General features: G+C 44.5%; 1 protein-coding gene across 1 annotated transcript in view; it reads left to right on the plus strand.

The window, feature by feature from the left end:
- Window positions 1–17,570, plus strand: part of LOC116501269 (E3 ubiquitin-protein ligase RNF38-like) — a 129,204-nt gene that overhangs the window by 76,408 nt on the left and 35,226 nt on the right. The window contains exons 4-5 of the mRNA XM_032206790.1: window positions 49–262; window positions 15,117–15,284. Coding sequence (XP_032062681.1) covers window positions 49–262; window positions 15,117–15,284 — 382 coding nt within the window. The remainder of the gene's footprint in view (window positions 1–48; window positions 263–15,116; window positions 15,285–17,570) is intronic.

A 17,570-nucleotide genomic window follows, 5' to 3' on the forward strand; every position in this document is an offset into this window, starting at 1 on the left:
AAACTTTTCTTAATGTGATCTTTCATCTTTCTTTTAATGTGTTTTCAGTCCTCCTGTTCACCGTCAGAGAGCAAGAAGGGATCGTCTGTCTCGACATAATTCTATTAGCCAAGATGAAAACTATCGCCATCTCTCCTATGGACAGCAGCAAGCAATAGAAGATCCCCAAACTTTTCACCCTCCAAATATATCCCATCATATGTTGCACCCAGCTGCTCACCCACCACAGCAGAATTCAATGATGGTTGATATTCATAATCAGGTAAGAGTGTGTTGAGAACATGGATGCAAATAACTCTGTGTATGCCTCCCCAAAGAGAGCAAATCAGTGAACTGTCCTTGACAATTTAGTTGGTGTCGTGGTTTAACCCGGCTGGCAGCTAAATACCACGCAGCCGTTCGCTCACCCTCCCCCCTCCCTCTCTGGGACGGGGGAGAGAAATGGAAAGTGAAGCCCGTGAGTTGAGATAAAGACAGTTTAATAAGACAGGAAAATAATAATAACAAAATAATAATAACAATAATAACAATAATGTTACAATGGTGATAATAGGAAAGTAATAATAATATGTACAAACAAGTGATGCACAATGCAATTGCTCACCACCTTCTGACCGATGCCCAGCCTAACCCCGAGCAGTCCGGCCCCCTCCCCCCGGCTAGCCACCCCTATATATTGTTTAGCATGACGTCAGATGGTATGAAATACCCCTTTGGCTAGTTTGGGTCAGCTGTCCTGGGTCTGTCCCCTCCCAGCTCTTACTGCACCCCCAGCCTGCCTGTTGGCAGGACAGAGCAAAAGGCTGAGATGTCCTTGGCTTGGTATAAGCACTGCTCTGCAGCAATTAAAACATCGGGGTGTTATCAGCACTCTTCTCATCCTAAGTCAAAACACAGCATTCCACCAGCTACTAGGAAGAAAATTAATTCTGTTCTAACTGAAACCAGGACAGTTGGCAATGGAGACCATAACACTTAACTCCTATTAATCCTCCTGTAAAACATATTCTTAGTAGCATGAGTATACAGATTTGCAGCATTCAGTGAAAACTGATACATTTGTAACTCAAGTGAAAAAATATAGACTCTAATAGAAAAAAGTGAGTTAACAATCTGTCAGTGTATGGCAGGCACAGTTCTGAAGGTCTCTGCATCCCACATTTGAAATGTGACACTTCTGTGAGAAACACCTTGGGGCCAATCACATAGGTTAAGGTAAGGATCTCAGTGAAGTAGCATTTTTTTATTTTCGCGATTGCAATGGCGGGCATCCTACAAGCAGGAGCACGCCTACTAGTTACATAGCACAGTTTATATACTTTATTTCCTCGACGACCAGGACCCTCCCCTGTTTCCCCATTGACTGGGCAGTCCAGGTTCACAACCTATCTGATGCTTTACAGATAATACTTGCAAAAACATTTTTATTCCCACACTTCTGCTTCTGAAGTTAATTCAGTTTACAGTAATGGTATAGTAATAATGTATTTTCCTTCACTGCATATGAAGTACATTCCTTAACTTAAAGTGCTTTCTTATGTAGTTGTCATGTAAAAGGTGACTTATCCCTGTCCTGGTTTCAACTAGGACAGAGTTAATTTTCTTCCTAGTAGCTGTTATGGTGTTGTGTTTGGGATTTAGGATGAGAATAATGTTGATATCACACTGATGTTTTAGTTGTTGCAGAGCAGTGCTTACACCAAGCCAAGGACTTTTCAGCTTCTCACTCTGTCCTGCAAGCAAGGAGGCTGGGGGTGCAGCAGGAGCTATGAGGGGACAGACCCAGGACAGCTGACCCAAACTGGCCAAAGGGGTATACCATATGGTGTCATGCTGAACAATTATATGGAGGGGCTGCCCAGGGTGGGGGGAACCACTGCTCGGGGATGGGATGGGATCGGTCAGTGGGTAGTGAGTAACTGCATTGTGCATCACTTGCTTTGTACATATTATTATTATTACTATTATAATTATTGTTTCTCTTCTTTTTTTTGTCCTATTAAACTATCTTTATCTCAACCCACCAGCTTTTACTTTTTTTTTTCCTGATTCTCTTCCTGCACCCTACTCCAGAGGGAAGGTGAGCGAACAGCTGTGTTGTGCTTAGCTGCCTGCCAGGTTAAACCACAACAGTTTTTTGGCACCCAAAATGAGTCATGAAGGATTGAGATAACAACAGATCTGACCAGAGTGTGTTAAAAAAAAACAAAACAAAAAACAACTGTTGTAGTCATTAGATCAGTTTAATAGTTGATAATCACAACGTTGATTCTTTTGGTAGCAGGTCTGCTGTGCCTGTTTTTTGTTTTTTGAATTGAGTTATATAGCACATTACTTACTGTATGTGTTCCCTGTTGTGCCGTTTATCATTTCTGGGGGTTGGTGAGACAGGGAACAAGATGAAGGATGTTGATTCCATAGGTCTTAGCCAGCACAATGATATGTCAATGACCCCAAAGATAAAGGGGTAAAAGACTGTATGCATAGATAATGGAACCAGCAAGAACTGGCTTGACTGCTGAAGTCTGTCAAGAAAGGAAAGGTCAGAAGTTTAGCAGCAAGGAAGTCTCCTGGCCTTCATCAGAAGACCACCAGAGTATGCCAGATGACCACCCAAGGACTCCAGTATGCATGCGAATAGCTTTGATCTTTCCTGTAGGCCCCCTTTAGGTACTGGAAATCTACTACATGGTGTCCTTGGAGCCGCCTTTTCTCCAGGCTGAACAAACCTAACTCCCTCAGCCTGGAATTAGTCTAATGACTAGCAAGTTTTAATATCATAAGCCAGTGTTACACAGTACAACAAAATAATAACCTTAAACCAGTGATGCAGTGAAAACTCAATAACCAAAATTATTAAGTAGGCATTCTTTATTACGGTGCTGGGGGTGTGGGGGATAGCTCCGCCTACCACAGACACCCCAAGGGTTACTGGCAGTGTGCTTATATTAGTGGGACAAATACATAGTCATTTCTTTTCCCATAAGTCTCTTGCATATTCATCAAGTCTCCGAAGAATCATTAACATAGGTTCCCGCCCCTATTCGCATGCATACTGGAGTCCTTGGGTGGTCATCTGGCATACTCTGGTGGTCTTCTGATGAAGGCCAGGAGACTTCCTTGCTGCTAAACTTCTGACCTTTCCTTTCTTGACAGACTTCAGCAGTCAAGCCAGTTCTTGCTGGTTCCATTATCTATGCATACAGTCTTTTAGTATACATACAGTCTTTTAATCCCTAGAAGACTCTGCGCTGGTGCGGCCTCACCTCGAGTACTGTGTGCAGTTCTGGGCACCACAGTATAAAAAGGACATGAAACTGTTGGAAAGTGTCCAGAGGAGGGCTACGAAGATGGTGAAAGGCCTTGAGGGGAAGACGTACGAGGAACGGCTGAGGTCACTGGGCCTGTTCAGCCTGGAGAAGAGGAGGCTGAGGGGGGACCTCATCGCAGTCTACAACTTCCTCGTAAGGGGTTGTCAAGAGGCAGGAGACCTTTTCTCCATTAACACTAGTGACAGGACCCGCGGGAACGGGGTTAAGCTGAGGCAGGGGAAATTTAGGCTGGACGTCAGGAGGGGGTTCTTCACAGAGAGGGTGGTTGCACACTGGAACAGGCTCCCCAGGGAAGTGGTCACTGCACCGAGCCTGTCTGAATTTAAGAAGAGATTGGACTGTGAACTTAGGCACATGGTCTGAACTTTTGGGTAGACCTGTGCGGTGTCGAGAGTTGGACTTGATGATCCTTAAGGGTCCCTTCCAACTCAGGATATTCTATGATTCTATGATGATTCTAAGGACTTCTCAACTTCTCGCTCTGTCCTGCCAGCGGGCAGGCTGGGGATTCAGCAGGAGCTGTGAGGGGACAGACCCAGGACAGCTGACCCAAACTGGCTAAAGGGGTATTCCATACCATATTACATCATGCTAAACAATATATAGGGGTGGCTAGCTGTGGTGGGGGGACAGTTGCTCGAGGAGAGGCTGGGCACCAGTTAGCAGGTGGTGAGCAATTGTACTGTGTATCACTTATTTTGTCCATATTATCATTATTATCATTATTATTATTATTATTATTATTTTATTTTCAGTCCTAATAAACTGTCTCTATCTGAACCCACAGGCTTCACTTTCCTGATTCTCTCCCCCATCCCAGAGAGGGAGGGGGGAGAGCAAGTGAACAGCTGTGTGGTGCTTAGCTGCCGGCTGGGTTAAACCACAACAGTCATTTTGGCGCCCAACGTTGTGCCAGGAAGGGTTGAGATAACAACAGATCTGACTAGAGTGTTTTAAAACAAGATTCTGATAAGCATTACATCAGCTTAATACTTACTAATCACAATGCCGATTTTTGTTATCACAAGTCTGATGTGCCTGTTTTCCGAATTGAGTTATATAGCACATTACTTAGTGTATGTGTTCCCTGTCGTGTTGTTTATCAGTTCTGGGGGTTTGTACAGGGTTATTATTTTGCTGTACTTTGTAACATTGGCTTATGATATGATAAAATTACTGGCCATGGGACTAATCTGGTATTTGTACTCAGCATTGTCATCAACTCCATACTTTGGTAACCCTACCTCAGAAACTATTAATAATTACACCTTTCATGCTTTTTCTTCAGGGAGCCAATCTATGGAGGGGACAGGGGAGATGTTTTTTCCCATTTGTTCACTATCCCTTTCTTCTCCTCCAGGCGAGTTATGGTAGCTTTCCAAAACTTCGAATATCCTTGGGATGTTCAGACCAGCATGCTATGTCTCCTGAATGCACTTCAGGTTTTGTTTAAGGTTAAACAAATACATAAGAGTGTCAACCAGAGATGTGTCCTGAGGCAGGATAGGTATGAGTGGCAGGGAGAGTGGGAGAATATGGGCAGGCACCTAGAGCAGTGGGCACCTCCAAAGCTTTGGAAATTCACCCCTGAACAACTGCAAAATCCTAAAAAACTGGCAGAATGCTTGAAAAAGGTGTGTCATCACCTTGGCAATTCCAAAGAGACACAAATCAATGCATTGTGCTGGGGCTTGGCCTATGCTTACCGAGCTGCACTCCATGCCAGTATAACCCCAGTAACAGGCCCAGTGGCCACTCCAAGCCCTAAAACGGACCCCAAGGCTGAGCCAGGGAAACAAACTGTATCAGGGTCGGTTGCAGCCATAACCAAGGTGAAAAGATGGTTTAGAGAGTCAGGTTGTATAGAATGCAGAGAGTCTTCTGCTAGGTCTGGCTATAGAGAAGACGAGGCTGGGCCATCAGAGGAGCAGGAGGATGAAGACGAAGATGTCACAAAATGTCCTCCAGACACAAAAATGAAGATTCTGACCAGGATTAGGGGGGCCCTGCCTCCAGCCAGGGGGATGAAAGGGATAATCGGGTTTATTGGACTGTGTGGATTTGATGGCCTGGCACATCAGATGCACAGAAGTATAAGGCTTTAGTAGATATCGGTGCACGGTATACTGTAATGCCATCAGGATATAAAGGGCCTGGACCAATCTGTAGTTATGGGGTGATGGAGGGATCTCAGCAGTTGACTGTATTGGAGGCTGAAGTGAGTCTAACTGGGAATGAGTGGCAGAAGTACCGTATCGTGACTGGCCAGGATCTCAGGAGAGGATATTTCAAGGACCCAAAAGGGTTCCAGTGGGCTTTTGGCATAGCTGCCATAGAGACAGAAGACATTAAGACATCAGTCTACAACTTCCTCGTAACGGGGTGTCGAGAGGCAGGAGACCTTTTCTCCATTAACACCAGTGACAGGACCCATGGGAACGGGGTTAAGCTGAGGCAGGGGAAATTTAGGCTTGACATCAGGAGGGGGTTCTTCACAGAGAGGGTGGTTGCACACTGGAACAGGCTCCCCAGGGAAGTGGTCACTGCACCGAGCCTGTCTGAATTTAAGAAGAGATTGGACTGTGCACTTAGTCACATGGTCTGAACTTTTGGGTAGACCTGTGCGGTGTCAAGAGTTGGACTTGATGATCCTTAAGGGTCCCTTCCAACTCAGGATATTCTATGATTCTATGATTCTATGATTAAACAGTTGTCTACCTTGCTCAGTCTCTCAGAGGACCCTTCTGTTGTGGGGCTGCTGAGGGTCGAAGAACAGCAAGTGCCAATCGCTACCACAACTGTGCACTGGCAGCAATATCGCACCAGCCGAGACTCCCTGATTCCCATCCATAAGCTAATTCATCAACTAGAGAGACAAGGAGTGATCAGCAAGCCTCATTCACCTTTCATTAGTTCCATATGGCCAGTGCGAAAGTCTAATGATGAGTGGAGGCCAACAGTGGACTATCATGGCCTGAATGAAGTCACGCCACCACTGAGTGCTGCAGTGCCGGACATGCTGGAACTCCAGTACAAACTGGAATAGAAGGCAGCCAAATGGTACACCACAATTGATATTGCTAATGCATTTTTCTCCATCCCTCTAGCAGCAGAGTGCAGGCCACAGTTTGCTTTCCAATGGGAGGGCTGTCCAATACACCTGGAATCGGCTGCCCCAGGGGTGGAAACACAGCCCTACCATTTGCCATGGACTAATCCAATCTGCGCTGGAGCATGGGGAAGCTCCTGAACACCTGCAGTACATCGATGACATCATTGTGTGAGGTGACACAGCAGAGGAAGTTTTCGAGAAAGGGAAGAAAATAGTCCAAACCCTTCTGAAAGCTGGTTTTGCCATAAAACAAAATAAAGTCAAAGGACTTGCATGAGAGATCCAGTTTTTAGGAATAAAATGGCAAGATGGACGCCGTCAAATCCCAATGGATGTGATCAACAAAATAACAGCTATGTCTCCACCAACTAGCAAAAAAGAAACGCAGACTTTCCTAGGTGTTATGGGGTTTTGGAGAATGCACGTTCCAAATTACAGTCTGATTGTAAACCTGCTCTACCAAGTTACTCGTAAGAAGAATGAATTTGAAAGGGGCCCTGAGCAACGACAAGCCTTTGAACAAATCAAGCAGGAAATAGTCCATGCAGTAGCCCTTGGGCCAGTCCGAGCAGGACCAGATGTAAAGAATGTGCTCTACACCGCAGCCGGGGAGAATGGTCCCACCTGGAGGCTCTGGCAGAAAAAGCCTGGGGAAACTCAAGGTCGACCCCTGGGGTTTTGGAGTCGGGGATACAGAGCATCTGAGGCCTGCTACACTCCAACCGAAAAGGAGATACAGGCAGCATATGAAGGAGTTCGATCTGCTTCGGAGGTGGTCGGTACTGAAGCGCAGCTCCTCCTGGTACCCCGACTGCCAGTACTAGGCTGGATGTTCCAAGGAAGGGTCCCCTCTACATATCATGTAACTGATGTTACATGGAGCAAGTGGGTTGCACTGATTACTCAGCAGGCTCGAATAGGAAAACCCAGTCGCTCAGGAGTATTGGAAGTGACTATGGACTGGCCGGAAGGCAAATACTTTGGGATATCATCAGAGGAGGAGGTGGGTCATGCTGAAGAAGCCCCACTGTACAACAAGCTACCAGAAAACGAGAAGCAATATGCCCTGTTCACTGATGGGTCCTGTCGTATTGAGGGAAAGCATTGGAGATGGAAGGCTGCTGTATGGAGTCCTACATGATGAGTTGCAGAAGCTGCTGAGGGAGAAGGTGAATCGAGTCAGTTTGCAGAAGTGAAGGCCATTCAGCTGGCTTTAGTTATTGCTGAACAAGAAAAGTGGCCAGTTCTCTATCTCTCTAGTGATTCATGGATGGTAGCAAATGCCCTGTGGGGGTGGTTACAGCAATGGAAGCAAAACAACTGGCAGTGCAGGGGGAAACCCATCTGGGCTGCTGCATTGTGGCTGCCCGGGTGGAGAACCTGGCTGTAAAGGTACACCATGTAGATGCTCATGTGCCCAAGAATCGGGCTACTGAAGAACATCAAAACAACCAGCAGGTGGATCAGGCTGCTAAGATTGAAGTAGCTCAGGTAGACCTGGATTGGCTGCATAAAGGTGAATTATTTATAGCCCGATGGACCCATGACACCTCAGGCCATCAAGGTAGAGATGCAACATACAGATGGGCTCGTGATCGAGGGGTGGACCTGACCATGGACGCTATAGCACAGGTTATTCATGATTTTGAAACATGTGCTGCAGTCAAGCAAGCCAAACGGTCAAAGCCTCTTTGGTATGGAGGATGATGGCTGAAATATCAATATGGAGAGGCCTGGCAGATTGATTACATGACACTCCCTCAAACCCGCCATGGCAAGCGCCACATACTTACAATGGTGGGAGCAACCACTGGATGGCTGGAAACATATCCTGTGCCCCATGCCACTTTCTGGAACACTATCCTGGGCCTTGAAAAGCAAGTCCTATGGCAACATGGCACACCAGAATGAATTGAGTAAAGGACTATTGTGGTTTAACCCAGCCGGCAGCTAAACACCTCAAAGCCGTTCACTCACCTTCTCCCCTCCCTTTCTGGGATGGGAAGAGAAACGAGAAACTGAAGTCTGTGGGTTTAGATAGAGACAGTTTATTAGGACAGAATATATAACAATAATAATAATAATAATAATAATAATAATAATAATAATAATGTGTACAAAACAAGTGATGCACAATATAATTGCTCACCACCCGCTGACCGATGCCCAGCCTAACCCCGAGCAGCCAGCCCCTCCATTCCAGCTAGCCACCCCTACATATTGTTCAGCATGATGTCAGATGGTATGGAATACCACCTTTGGCCAGTTTGGGTCAGCTGTCCTGGGTCTGTCCCCTCCCAGCTCCTGCTGCACCCCCAGCCTGCCTGCTGGCAGGACAGAGCAAGAAGCTGAGACATCCTTTGCTTGGTGTAAGCACTTCTCTGCAACAATTAAAACATCAGTGTGATATCAACATTATTCTCATCCGAAATCAAAAACATAGCACCCTACCAGCTACTAGGAGGAAAATTAACTCTATCCTCACTAAAAACAGTACAAACATCTTCCTTGAAGGGATACCTTTCCTTCACACCTGACAGAACACACCTCCAGAGGGTGAAGATTTGTGCTCCATTTCCAATTGCTTTGTCAATGCCTGGGTCCCTAGCAAGGGATCCCAGCTGCCTGGCTTCCCTGCCCTCTAATTCCAGACTATTGGCTCCAGTGTCCCAGCACCGGAGCAGCCAGGTGACAAGGTGCTCACCTGGATGATGACTGAAATCTTTTCACATGTCTCGTAGCTCACGCTGGTATAGGCCTTGGGTAGTTATTGATGCTCTTAAGATATCATCCTCTTCATCTTCCTTTTCCTCTGATGGCCCAGCCACTTCATTGTAGCCTGCTTCATCTTCTTCTTTCTCCCTAGTGTGAGTAGGAGTTCCTCTGCTCTCTAAACGTCCTTACTTTCTCATCCATTGTTTCATATTGGATACATGAGCAACTGACACTGGCACAGTTTTCCTTGCCCAGCCTTGGGGCCTTCCACATGGGTTGGAGTGACCACAGTGCTTGGAGTGGGTTGCAGGGTTTGTAGGGTCTGCAGGGTTTGTCTCTGGGGTTATAGTGGCATTGATTGCGGATTGGTAAGCATAGGCTAAGTGGCCAAGTGGCAGCACGTTGCAGTGATTTGTGTCTCTTTAGAATTGCCAGGGTGATGACACACCTTTTTAAAGCATGCTGCCATTTTGGGGGGATTTTGCAGTTGTTCAGGGGTGAAGTTCCAAAGCATGGGAGCTGCACACTGCTCTAGGTGCCTGCCCATATCCTCTCCATTCCCCTGTGTAAGAAAGAGAACAGGGAGGGCAGAAAACTGGGATGGCTTTGCAAGGACCTGCTGGTTAGACTGAAGAGCATGAAGGAAAGGGCATGTGGCCTGGGAAAAGTACAAGAATGCTGTCCGGATATGCAGGGATGGGATCAGGATAGCCAAGGCACAAATGGAGCTGAGCTTGGCAAAGGATGCAAAGAATAACAAGAAAGAATTCTACAGGTACATTGGACAGAAAGGAAAGGCCAAGGAGAGTGTACCCCCTCTGATGGGCGAGAAGGGAGAACTGGTAACCACAGACATGGAGAAGGCTGAGGTAGTCAACAACTTATTTGCCTCAGTCTCCACTGCCAGTCAGGTTTCCCACGTCTCTCATTACCCTGAAATCATAGATGGAGCCTGGGGAAGCAGAGTCCCTCCCAATGTAAGCAAAGAACAGGTTTGAAAACACCTGATGAAACTGAACAGGTACAAGTCTATGGGGCCCGATGACATGCATCCAAGGGTCCTGAGGGAACTGGCTGATGGAATTACCAAAACTCTCTCCATCATATTTGAAATGTCCTGGCAGTCAGGCAAAGTCCCTGGTGAGTGGAAAAAGGGAAACATCACTCCCCTTTTTAAAAAGGGTAGAAAGGAGGACCCGGGGAACTACAGACCAGTAGAACTACAGACCTCACCTCTGTTCCTTGGAAGATTGTGGAAAAGATCCTCCTGGAAGCAGTGTCAAGGCAGATGCAAGCCAAGGAAGTGATCCAAGACAGACAGCATGGCTTCACCAAGGGCAAATTGTGCCTGACCAATCTGATGGCCTTCTTTGATGCATCAGCTGTCAAAAGACCGACTGATGTCATCTACCTGGACTTCTGCAAGGCCTTTGACATGGTCCCACATGACATCCTGGTCTCCAAATTGGAGAGAGATGGATTTGATAGGTGGACCATTCAGGAGACAAGGAATTGGCTTGAAGGTCGCACCCAGCCAATTTGCAGATGACACTGAGCTGAGTGGTGTGGTTGATACAATAGAAGGAAGGGATGCCATCCAAAGGGACCTGGACAAACATGAGAATTGGGCCCATGTGTACCTAATGAGGTTCAACAAGTCTAAGCACAAGGTGCTGCACTGGGGTCGGGGCAATCCCAGATGTGAGTTAGTGAAGGTGGTGAATCCCAAACTGGGTGAAGAACTGAGTGAGAGCAGCCCTGCTGAGAAGGGAGGTGGTGGAGTCCCTGTCCCTGGGGGTGTTTAAGAAAAGGTTGGACGTGGTACTTAGTTACATGGTTTAGCGGATAATATTGGTGGTAGGGGGATGGTTGGACCAGATGATCTTGGAGGTCTTTTCCAACCTTTATGATTCTATGATTCTGAAGTAAGTCTTCTGAACAACAACAACAACAAAAAAGTGACCACTTTTGAATATGCAAGGTTACTGGAATTTTCCATTGTAAAAACACAACTTTATTTCTCACATTATTATTATTATTATTAGTAGTAGTAGTAGTAGTAGTAGTCTTCCCTTTCTGTCCTATTAAACTGTCTTTAGCTCAACCCACAAGCTTTTAACTTTTTTTTTCCAGATTCTCTCCCCCATCCCACTGGGGTGGAGGGTGAGTGAATGGCTGTGTGGTGCTTAGCTGCCATCGGGTCTGAGACCGAGTCAAATGTTTGCCTGTTTCAGAGTCCTGCTAAGGGTTTTCACTGAGACAGTTTCACGAAGTTAAAAGTATTTAGTAAGGTGACAGATATAATGGATTTGGAATTGCCACTGATACATGCACTTACTGGAATAGGATTAATATATGATGATAGTGCCAGCAAAACGCTATCCCGGCTATTCTTCACCGAAGGGTGAAGGCACAGAGCTTAACAAGAAGGCTTCCCTGTCTTGGTGGAGGAAAAGGAGCACAGCCCGTCAACTGCCTCTTCTAGGTTTCCTATTATTTCTTCCCCCCCCCCCCCCCGGCTCTTTTTTTTTTTTTCTTTCTTTCTTTTTTTTCCCCCCTAACACTAGCTCTTAACACTAACTCTTCTTTTATATCCTAACCTTATCTGTTCCTCCCCTGGGGTGACGTTTAGCACAATTTGAGTGGAGAGTCGAGTACTATAGTCATATATGTTTGGCATGTACTTAATTAAGCTCATTATCATATCCAGGGGTGTGAACTTTAATATTCATTTTACAAATAAGCAAAACGTTTTGTTATGGGCACCATGTCCTTCAAGATTCTGTTCTGTTGTGAAAACAGGGCCATCCTTCTACTGCAAGACTCCCTCCTCCTTCTGTAACCTCTCATACAAAGCCTGTTGTTGTAGTTTAATCTAGTAGGCAGCTAAGCACCATACAGCTGTTTGCTCACCCTCACCCCCCAGTAGGGTGAGGGAGAGAATCAGGAGGGAAAAAAAGTAAAAGCTCATGGATTGAGATAAAGACAGTTTAACAGGACAGAAAGGAAGAGAAATAATAACAATAATTATGATATTAATAATAATAATAGTAGAATGTACAAAGCAATTGGTGCACAATGAAATTACTCATCACCTGCTGACCAATGTTCATCCCAATCCCTGAGCAGTGGTCCCCCCACCCTGGTCAGCCAACCCTGTTCTATTGTTCATCATGACATCATATGGTAGACAATATCCCTTTGGCCAGTTTGGGTCAGCTGTCCTGGTTCTGTCCCCTCCCAGCTTCTTCTGTACCCCCAGCCTCCTCACTGGCAGGGCAGTATGAAAAGCTGAAAAGTCCTTGTCTTAGTGTAAGCACTGCTTAGAAACAACTAAAACATCAGAGTGTTATCAGCATTATTCTCATCCTAAATCCAAAACACAACACCATACCAACTACTATGAAGAAAATTAACTTTATCCCAGCCAAAACCAGGACAATATCCACCCCTTATTCTACACCATCTATACCATGCTTATTATGGTACACCATACCAGCTACTAGGAGGAAAATTAACTCTATCCCAGCTGAAACCAGGACACCTGCAGACGTCTATCTACACAGTTTGCATAAGAGAGAAACAAAAAGAAGCTGCTCAACTCCCATTTGCCCAAGGCCAGTGCTTATCAGTAATGCTAACAAGTCTGACTGTTCTCCACAGTAGCTTAAATATATTATTTAAAAATAGAATATACAATTTGTGTAATTGCCTAGGTAACAGCAAAACTAATGATAATATCATCTCATCACTAAATTATTAATTCTAGCCTCAACTAGTTCCTTAAATGGCATGAGAAAATAATTTGAAGTTAGCCCAGAAAAATAAGTTAGGTCTTCCCTAAGACAGGAAGAGGAGTAGAATTCCATAACTGAGGCTCTTTAAAGGAAACTGTCCTCTTGATATAGCCTTTTCTTGTTCAAATCAGTGGACTGTGGCCCAGGTGTGTTTCTTGCTAAGCAGTTACATTCATTAACTGCATACAGAGCTGGTCATTCAGGTATCCAGGTTCCAAACTGCTAGGTCGAAAATGCAACTTTTACAACACAGCTTATAAAGTGATTTGCTTTCAGTACAGCAGCAGATCACTGATGTATTTTCTGTGTAGAGCACTGCTCAATAAGGAAGTATCTGCACCTAGAGCAGAGGACACAGGTTAAAGTTAATAGTCTTTCTGACCATGTCACAGACTTCAAGAGTATCTGAACTACTGAGTTACTTCAGTATCTCAAAATAAAAATACAATTTGTGTTTGTTGTTGGGTAATCAGACTTGAATCATCTTGAGAAATGATTGTTCTATGGAGTTGCCACCTGGAGTACTATGTCCATTTCTGGGCCCCCCAGCACAAGAGAGACCTAGACATACTAGGTAGGGTCTAACTGAGGGCTACCAAGATGATCAAGGTATTGGAGCACCGTTCCTATGAGACGAGGCTTAGGAAGTTGGGACTGTTCAACTTGGAGAAGGGAAGGCTGAGGGGGCATTGTGTCAATGTGTATACATATCTGAAGGGAGGGTGCAAAGAAGATGGAGCCAAGCTCTTTTTAATGGTGCCCAGTGACAGGACAAGAGGCAGAAACTGGAACACAATAGGTTCCATCTAAAAAAATCAGGAAGCATTTCTTTACTGTGCGGGTGACAGAGCACTGGAACAGGTTGCCCAGAGAGGTTGTGGAATCTCCCCCTTGGAGATGCTCAAAAAGCTGTCTGGACGTGGTCCTGGGCAACCTGCTCTAGATGACTCTGCTTAAGCAGGGGGGTTGGACCAGATGATCTCCAGAGGTCCGTTCCAACCTTAAAAATTCTGTGATTCTGCCACTACTTTCCAAGCACCATCCAAAATCAGGTATAAATGTTTTCAGAATGAACGTGGTTAATGATGGTGCTTTGCACAGACTATGCTAGAGAGGGATCCACTTTCTCTTATATTTATCTTTCTTTCTGCACTGAGAGCAATGGCAACCTCTCCTGAACTGCATTTAGCACTACCTTCAAACATCCAACAGTTGTGGCATTAAAAACTCTCCAATAGACCTCATACAAAATATTTGCATTGGTACCTGATCTGGAAATAGGTCAAAGTCACTGCTTCTGATGAGTGGTTGTTTGTTTGTTTGTTTGTTTTTTGTCCCAAATATGTGCATTTTTGAAATTTGAAGTTTTATTCAGTCATCTGTGTAGTGTTCCTGTTTTGACCTAGTGGCCAGTTCAATAGCTTAGCCCTCTTCAATTTATTTTCACCTTTTTAATGAGCTGTCCTTGTTTCTTCATTTTCCAAGGGTAGGTTCTATTTTAGATTGTGAAGGAAGGTTCTTCAAAATGTTTTCTTTCAGTGGATCCACATTCCCTGCCTATGATTCTTTGCAGTTTTTTTGCTGGTTTCCTGATGTAATGCAAGGAATTGAGCAGTGTCTGGGTCCAGAGTACCTTCTACCCAAAGAAAATTTATCAGAAGTTCTTGTTCTTTGAAGATATAAGTCTCTGGATTAACATTTAATTACTTTGCAAAGACAAGTTGAGGAGATTCTTTAGTTACTTGTAGGTCACACGCATCACACCCCATCCCTTTTTTTTCTGACTGGCTTTTATATGGCAGTTACTGCTGCTTATTTTCTCTAAGAACTAACCTTAGTGGTGGGGGGCGGGGGAGGGGAGATAGCTTTGATGAATTTGAGATGATTTTGAGTGCTTCTAATGGTGCCTTGGAAGATTTAACATCTTAAGTTGAGAGCTCCCTCCTGGCCTTGCCCTAAAAGCACTAATTGAAGAGTGATACTCCAATGATATTTTTTATTTTTTAAGGAAAGGGATTACAGGTATTTGCATTCTTTCACAACTTCAGAGTAAAAAATATTTTTCTGGTATGTTATGTGAAAGCTTGTTTTCTATGCTATGTCATAAGTGTCCAAAGCCCTCATAACAGCTTACTTTATACACTTGTTTTTTTGGTGCAGATCCATCAAGGCGCAGTCCCTGTCTCATACACAGTGACAACAGTGGCACAGCATGGAATTCCACTTTGTACAACCCAGCACATACCAGCCTGCAGCACACAGCAGGTCCCAGGCTGTTCTGTGGCAATCAGTGAACAGCACCTTCCTATCTGTAGTGTGCCTCCTCCAGTAAGTATGGTTTAATTATATTGATTCTCGACTTAGACTTAGGAGATGGGAAGCCTGGAGTTTCACTACCCATACAGCTTTCCCTGATGTAAAATAAAAACTATAATTTCCAAGGGTAGATTGTAATGGTATAAGAGTGTAAGACAGAGCTAGTAAACGTATTGAGCTTTCATAGAGTTATACCATCTTCTCATGTTGTGGTGTTTTTGTTTTTTTTTTTTTGCTAAAAATGGATACTGGTTTTTGATCTGGCCTCTTATCCTATCCATTAGCAGTTACACATTCAGATGCTTAGAGGGAAAGACTTTCAAAGATGATCAAGTACTATCAGGAAGCTCACCTAGAGCTTTTATCTGGAAATGGTCTTATAAAATGTTAGCTTTTAAGAGTTTTTACAGCTAACAGCCCTTTATGAAAGACAAGCAAGGAAGCAGAGGGGATTGCCCTTTACATGAAGTAATAGCTCAAGCATATAGAGCTCTTCTATGGAATGGGTGACAGGCTGTTTGAGAACTCGTGTGTCAGGAAAAGAGGAGAGGCTAATACAGGGTGATATCATGGTGGGAGCTTGTTACAGACCACCTGGTCATTGTGAAGAAGGGGACAAGGCCTTCTTTAAATAACCCAAGGGAGTTTCCAGATTACAGACCCTGGTTCTTATGGGGGACTTTAAACTCCCTGACATATGCTAGAAGGGCAACACTGGGACAAAAACAGTCCAGGAGGCTTCTGGAGGGTGTTGCAGGGGTGATGATGTACAGGTACTTGATAGGACAACTAGGGTGATGCTGTATCTATTCCTCGTGAACAATGAATAACTGAGGATGTGGTAATCAGTGGCAGCCTTGACTGTAGTAGCCATGAAAAAGTGGAGCTCAAGATCCTGAGGGGAGTGAGGAAAGCAAGAAGCAGAGTACAGACCTTGCATTTCAGGAAAGCAGACTTGAACTTTTTCAGGGGATTAGTGAATGAGATTTGGTGGGGAGTCAGCTCTGAAGTACAGAGGAGTTTCAGAGAGCTTTCAGGTCTTCAAGGACTTCCTCCTTCAAACACAAGAATAGTCCATCTGAATACTTGTGAAAATGAATAGATGGATCTGGAGTCCATCTTGGCTAAGTAGGGAACTAATGAGTGAGCTCCAATGCAAAAAGGATGTATACAGGAAGTGGAAGCAAGGACAGGAAATAAAGGCAGAATACAGAAACATTGCCTGGCCATGTGAGGATAGGAACCAAAACTCAGGTATTGTTGATTCTTGTGATGGATTTCAAGGGTAACAAGAGCTTGTACTGCTTTGTTATTGGTAAAAGGGTGAACAAGGAAAATGTGGGTCCATTGCTGAATGTGGTGGTTGATTTAGTGACAGTGGAGGCAGATAAGGTTTAGATATTCAATGCTTTCTCTGCCTTGATCTTTACTAACAAGGTCTCCCAGGCCTTTGTGCCTAAAGACTTGGTTCAAGGAGGAAAAGAGATACCAGTAGTGGAGGAGGATTGAGTCAGATCTCTTGAGAAATCCTTACAAGTACATGAGATACATCTGTTTTGGTTTTAAACAAGGAGACACTGTGTAGGCTAAATAGATTTGGATACCAAAGCACTTTAATCACAAATATATATTGTAATTTTACAAATTGCACAACTTCCCTGTGTCATGGAGGAGATGGTGCAGTGAGAAAGAGAAGTCAGGCAGGTCAGCATAGTGGTTTCTAACATGGCCTCCTCCTTCTTCAGAAGAGGTGGTGTGGTCCTGAAGAGAGCTCAGGTAGGTCAGCATGTTGGTTCCTGCCATGCTGTCCTGGCACAGAGTCATGAGGTTTTTCTAAGATCTTTTCCACTCCCTGGATTCCTTGAAGTTGGAGAGATGGTTCTGGGTCCCAGTGTAAGGTCATGGGGCTTTCCTTCCTGGAGTCTTTTAAGAAACTCTTGGTCACTCCAGTGTTCTTGTATATCCTTAATTATAGGACTGGGTAAAGAATACTTCAATTAGTCTGTCCAAATTGTGCTGTCATTTACAGACTTGCTGTCACTCACAATCTGCTCATTCTGGACACTTTGCACTTCTTGATGATTAACAAATTGTTTACATTAGTGTGGCTATCTATTTTCCTGAGCACACCAAAACTATTCTGTTTGTGATAAGTGGCAGATCATATTTTGTCTACTTCTACTACAGAGAAAAGTCAATTAAAGTTCATGGGCTTATGCTAATAGATATGCTAGCTAGGACTACCATGCTAACTGCTATAGCATCCAAGAATGCTGAGAGTTTGCTGATGTCACTGTG

The sequence above is a fragment of the Aythya fuligula genome, chromosome W, assembly GCF_009819795.1.
Source record: "Aythya fuligula isolate bAytFul2 chromosome W, bAytFul2.pri, whole genome shotgun sequence".
Lineage (NCBI taxonomy): Eukaryota > Metazoa > Chordata > Aves > Anseriformes > Anatidae > Aythya > Aythya fuligula.